The sequence below is a fragment of the Sinocyclocheilus grahami genome, unplaced genomic scaffold (genome assembly GCF_001515645.1).
Source record: "Sinocyclocheilus grahami isolate Dianchi unplaced genomic scaffold, SAMN03320097.WGS_v1.1 scaffold409.1, whole genome shotgun sequence".
NCBI lineage: Eukaryota > Metazoa > Chordata > Actinopteri > Cypriniformes > Cyprinidae > Sinocyclocheilus > Sinocyclocheilus grahami.
Genome location: NW_015505588.1, coordinates 875,032 through 881,637, shown reverse-complemented (window position 1 = coordinate 881,637; position 6,606 = coordinate 875,032). Strand labels below are relative to the sequence as shown.

General features: G+C 37.9%; 1 protein-coding gene across 1 annotated transcript in view; it reads left to right on the top strand.

Moving 5' to 3' along the window:
• The first annotated feature begins 4,880 nt into the window (after positions 1-4,880).
• The window catches only part of LOC107550890 (uncharacterized), an 8,429-nt gene continuing 6,703 nt past the window's right edge, over positions 4,881-6,606 (top strand). Inside the window, exon 1 of the mRNA XM_016232329.1 lies at positions 4,881-5,345. Coding sequence (XP_016087815.1) covers positions 5,206-5,345 — 140 coding nt within the window. The 5' untranslated portion in view covers positions 4,881-5,205. The remainder of the gene's footprint in view (positions 5,346-6,606) is intronic.

The following is a 6,606-nucleotide window of genomic DNA, read 5'->3' as shown; positions in this document are numbered from 1 at the left end:
CAGCTGCCCTGGCATCATATGTCGGAATGACGCAGCGGGGGTGGCAGTAGAGGTAGTTGTGTCGTGTAGGGACGAATGCAGAGGAACTTCAACTCCGAAAAACCCTTCGCATGTAGGTTGCTTCTCAGGACAGACCTAATGGATTTAAGCGGATAAGGGGACGACTTTTCCACGGGCCTAGAACCAAAACGCAGTGGAGGCGTGGTCGATTAAGGGCGGTCATCTCCACAGCACACTAACGCCATTCATCAGACTTGGCCAACAACAGGATAGACGACACACCGGAATTTCAAACATTGTCACTCACCACGCCTGAAAAGGAAAGAACAGAACTTCGCGAGCAAAAGTGTTCTGGAATGCAAACTACTGACATGACTTCAAAATTACACAGGATACCTCTACCCATACAAACCAAATACCCTCTTCATGACTTTGCTATGGCGAAGACCCCCGTTACTCTGCTTGTGAGCCATCTTTCTTTCTCTGCTGTTGTTGGGACATTCGTCTTTGGCTTGCTATGATCTAGATCAGCTGAGCTCCCTCTGGTGGCGAAAGTTGTTCTGACGCTACTCTGCCTTGTGGACCTGGCTCCCCCATCTGGATACTGCTGCTCTTCTCCCTGCTCTGTGCCCTCTGATCCTCCCCTGGTTCCTCTCTGGTCCTGCCTGGCTCGCCATCTTGTCCTGATTCTCCCTGGTCCTGGCCTCTGCTGTAGATCTTTTCTTCCATCCGTTGTCGTCTAAGCACTAGGTCGTTACTGGATAAATTAAACTCAGTCCATTTCTCCTTTCCTCCGTACTTCAGTCTTCTGCCGATATTTTTGGATCATGAAAAACAAGCTAATTTCACAGCTGTTACGCAACATGTGACTCAGTCCATAAAAGCGATCACTTAGGTGGGTCTTTCAAGCATTCAAAGGTGCGTCATCGTAGCTGATTAAAATGCTTCTAGGCTTATGAATTGATGGTCGAAAAATTGGTTTTATGTATGAGGAAAAAATTCAGAAATAAATTGACTGTGACTATAACCATCGTCCATATCTTCCCAACTATAAACTCACTTGATGTTCAATTTTTTCCTAATAAAAAAGGCAACGAGACGGGCTTCTCCGTTTTTAAAAACTTACACAAAAAAAAAACCTATTAACGTTACCGACAAGTTTTTGGTTTGTCTGGTGTTGATCTTAGCGGTATGAACTCACTTGATGTTCAATCATTTCTTCATAATAAAAGGCAAAAAGACGGGCTTTCTCCATTTTTAAAGGCTTAAAATAAATAAGACTAATTTTCTGTTTGTCTGGTGTTTATCTTAGCGTTAAACTGTTACGGTTTGAAGACAAACATAAGCGCTTTTTTTTTTTTAAGAAAATGGACTGTAACCTTAGTCTCGTCAGATTTCGCTCCCACTAGTTATCATGTATCTGCGTGCTGTCTCGACCGCCATTTTGTTAACGTTGCTAACGTTGAGAATGAGAAAGCAAATATTGAAAAAAAAAACTTTTAAAGTCAAGTCACTTCATAAAAACCTCGATGAAAGAAGAATACTCTTAAAACTAGCTTAATAAAATAAGCTAACACGGTCATAGCTGCCCTTTTCTTTAGCTATTAGCCAGCTGGTTAAACATTACCGTTAGCTAACTTAGTAAAATAAGCGATAACGTAAAATTTTCCGTTTCATAAATTACTTATTTCATCGTTTGTCTTTTCTATTAGAAACAGCTTAACGTTAGTCCATTATTTCTTTAAAAAAAAGGCACTTTCACGTAAAAAAAAAAAAGCTCTCATCAAATCTTCTTCACGCTAATTGTTATTAGTAGAAAGCCTTAATATAGTCAACTGCAACAAAGTATAAGAATAAGGGCGAAAAAAGTTGACAAAGAACAGTGCCTCTAAATTATCATCAAAAAAAATTAATAAAACTGAATAATGCGAAATCACATCACCAAATCAACGAAACCTCACTGCCTTCCTTTGCGCCTCAACCCGTCGTGGCGCGCTCTGTTGTGGCCTCGGTTTTTATAGACCGCTGTGAGGCGCTAGGTTTCAGTTCCTTCCGCCGGGTGATGAAAAATAGTTCCTCTCAAAAGAATCTTGATAGCTTTTTTGGTTTGTTTCAGAGCTATATAAACCAGACAATACATGTTGCTATGAACATTCATGAATATTGTTATAGGTGAAAATGTGTATGCAATCAAAAACAAAATATCATGGTTTTATTATACATTGTGTATTAAACGTTGTGTAAACACCTCATATAAGACAGAAAGTCGAACTAGGAAGCAAAAGTTCACCAACTTTAAAAGCAGGTGACATGGGAAATTTTATAAAAGGAATTCCCCCACAATACACGCTTTAACGGTCACAGCTGCCCAGAAACTCAGAGCGATTCACAAACGCACTTTCCAGACAACAATTACGTCAGAAGCGCAGTGCGGAAGAATACAACATGGGTAATACAAGCCCCCTCTTTCAATCCGGCTCAAACCGGCTTTAGTGCACGGATCTTGTTTTCTTTTTACTGTAGTGCCCCAATGCGCATGCGTTTGACATTTTTGGACTAAATGCCAGAATGTTCTAGTTTAATCCAGATGGAAAGTTATGCGAAAACATTTAAGCTTTTTTGGAGGTCAAGATATATACATTATACTTTAGAAGGTTAAATAAATGGCCCATCGTGATAAATTAAGAGATTCTGACCAATGTTTTTGTTTTGATCTAGTCGTGAACTAGGCTGTGTGATTAAATGTGTGCTGTAACGTTATTTTTACTCACTTGTAAACCGCTTCCGATAAAAATGAATAAAGGTAGATTTGAACTGAATTCAGAAGCTGCAATCTTATCTTTATCACACCGAAAGAGTGGGTGCGGGGCAAACGAGCGCTCGAGCACGTCTCTGGTATTTGTGCTGAGGCTGCTGGTCACATCGGGACAGTGTGAAGGGAGGGGGATGGGCAACACGAATGCGCTTAAAAACACCAAATACCAGTAGATTGCCTGTTTATTTCATCATGGGCCAGTATAAACCTGTTTAGTGACGAATGCTTTCAGTGCTCATTTGGTAAACACCAATTAATCTGTTAAACGGTTTTATATTACACCGCAAAATAAACACAATCGTTTTGGGATTAAGTTTTTGCGATCATCAAAGTTAAGAAACAGTATTTAATCTCCCAAATTGATGTAAATGATAGAACTTGTTTTTCATTCTTAAAGACTAATGTATTATTCGTGGCAGCTGTCGTGATTTGTGCGAAAGCTTTCTGAAACGATGCTGCTAATACAACACGGTCTCGTTTTATTGTACTCCATCGTGCCATGCTGCGTCACAACACGATGCGTTATTTATTTATTTTTCGTAAAATGAAGCTCTTGATGCGACGAATGTGGAAACATGTGGAAAGACCTGCATATTTTGGGCCTGGGGTTTCATTAGAAAGTAGCCACTAGATGGCACCGGTCTCACATTAATCACATAACATTCTTAAAGTAAAGTCCATTTGCTCATGAATAGCCTAAATCCTATCAGTCCTCAGTGTTGGGAAGTAACTAGTTACATGTAACTAATTACGTAATTTAATTACAAAATAAATGTAATTGTAATCAGTTACAGTTACTTAGAAAAAATGTGTAGGCCAAATTAAATTACAGTTACTTTTAAATTAAATTAAAATGTTAACGATTACAAATCTGATTGTTTTTTCACACACCCAAATTTAATTGACTTCTTTCATAAATTGCATTGACTGCTCTAATATATGACACATCAATGTTTCAGGAGTTTAGGACACAGAATGGGACACATGCTTATTTGATAAGGGTTTTATTTTCTATTTGGGTTTATGTATAGGGCCTATGTATTAGGCTACTTAAGAATAAAATTTTTTTCCCCAAGGCATTGTTAAAGGCCAGTGTTTCCAGTCATAACTATGCAAATATTTGATTTCAAAAACAGTAGGCTATCAAACTATTTCTTGTTATGGTTTTAAATGTGTATTTAACCTCAGTATGATCTCAAAGCAAAAAGAGGTCCTGATTTTGTGGTAGCTGTGCTTTAAAATTAAATGATTATAATCTTAATTCAAGTGATGAAGGATTGTGAAAGTCTGACAGTGATCAGTGTTGATCAGTATACAGTACGCTAAGGTTAAACCTGTCTGGTTTACATGTTTGAAAATGATTAACAGTTAAAGGTTTGAAATTTAGAAAAGTAATCAAAGTTAATCAGTTACATTACTTTAATAAAGTAATTGAAATAGTTACACTACTTATTACATTTTAAATAGTGTAACTTGTAATCTGTAACCTATTATTTCCAAAGTAACCTTCCCAACACTGTCAGTCCTGAATGAAAACCTTCAGCCAGTGAAATAATATATTAGTCTTAATTTTTTATTTAGTCTTTATTTATCAGATTCCATGTGTTTTGAACATGAGCATGAGAAATGGAAGTTGACTGATGCATATAGGCCTAATGTTTTATGGGTAGTTGGTGCATGTGCTGTAACTTATAGGTTTTTAAAGTTTTATCACCTTTTCGATGATGATTGGATTTCTGAAGTCATAAAAGTGAATGCACAATAATAAAGTTCTTAACAAAATACCCATGTCAATTACACTTAGGCATTATAAAGCAAAATATGTTGTTTGTAAATAGGTGATAGTATATGTGACAAGAATGCCATATGAAAAGAAACAATTTGTCTAAGCCTTTGAATATAAATGTCTTCAAATAAATCCATTGTGATGTAACAGAGTAGACTTGTGAATTTCTTGCACCATTTTGTGTATGTAACCCAGATACCATGTAATGCAATGTCCTTTCACCAAAGTCAATCGATTGTGTTCCAGCTGTGTTCTCCCCATGAGGGTATGTTTTCACTGACTTCAATGTGGAGTCATTACATCAGAATCAGATGGATATTGGGTGACAGAAAGCCCTGGCAGCATTAAACTTGTTTTACTCCTGCTGCTCTAGCCTGGCGGAGAAACCTCTGCTTGTGATAGGATGCACTTTTGAAAATATTTCTTTAGAAGATCATTCATTCTTCAGATTCCTGGAACTTTAACAACAAATTTTAAACAGACCACAAAACACTGCAAGGATCACATGCCCAAATCAGAGCTGAACAAATCATTTTCAGGAATTACAAGGGAGGCATCAACAGAGTAACATAGCTAAATACCGATAGTGTAGCAAGTATAAGAGATGGAAAGATACTTCACACCTGTGCGTGGCTCCTCAGAGGATGAGGTGAAAATTTACAAACATTACCATCCCATACCTCAACAGCATCCTCACAACCATCATTACCACCACAACCATTACCACCACCATGGATCACACAGGTATGTGCTTAAACTTTCTCTGGAGGATATGTACAATTAATTAAAATTTTCATTGAAGCTACAAATTAAATATAAAAACCTTGAAAAACTTAAATGAAAACTAGAAATGTTGATTTGGCAGCTAACTGAAATAAAATAAGTTTAAGATCTTTAAAATATTTTTTTTTATGAAAAAAAAAGCTAAATAAAGAAAAAATTTATATGACAGAAGCATACAATAGAACTACTAAAACTAAATGAAAGGGGTCATATGATGTTGCTAAAAAATAACATTATTTTGTGTATTTGGTGTAATGAAATGTGTTTATGCGGTTTAAGGTTAAAAAACACATTATTTTCCACATACTCTACATTATTGTTTCTCCTCTATGCCCCGCCTTTCTGAAACGCGTCGATTTTTACAAAGCTCATCGTCTGAAAAGCGAGGTGTGCTCTGATTGGCCAGCTATCCAGTGCGTTGTGATTGGCCGAATACCTCAAGCATGTGACAGAAATGTTATGCCCCTACCATACTGTGATGATGCCCTGTCCGGCCGGAGCGATGATTCAAAAACATTAAAACCCATTATAAACGAGGCATTCGTTGCGTCCAGTGGGGACATAATTATGGTTTATAATTATTTATACTGTCTTTTTACGCGTTGCGTTGTATCGCGCCGGGTAAACATAAAACCATGTCTGCATTTGTGATTGGAGAAATGACAAACAACAAGCGCTACTCTACACTGCCCAAAACTCACGTTTGAATCGTCAGTGGCAAATTCTTTAAATATAAATAACGTACTTACAGTCTGAGAGTCAGAACAGCCGGCATTGCAGTCACTCTACCAGGAAACAGTCCTCCATAAAATGTGCTGCACACATCTGAATATTTGGGTTGAACTGTTCTGGAACAGTGTTGTAAATACAACTTAACCACTGATTTCTAGTCATGTCCTCTTTTGGAAGGCCAAACAAAGTAGTTTCGCTTTCACAACGAAACACAGCGTCACACACGGCGGCCTAAAGTGAGCAGAGGCTAGAGTGAGGAACGGCCGGAGGGCTTGAGTGAGCAGAGGCAGGCAGGCAGGCTTGAGAACTGCGCGGCCGGCAGATTCGACGAAGGAGCGTCCGGAGGGCTTGCGGCAACCACATGTGATGACCCCGGGCTGGACTTTTTATATAATAAATATAAAATAAATATTACATTTCCAGGGGCAGCAGATGCAAATGCCTATCTATCTATCTATCTATCTATCTATCTATCTATCTATCTATCTAT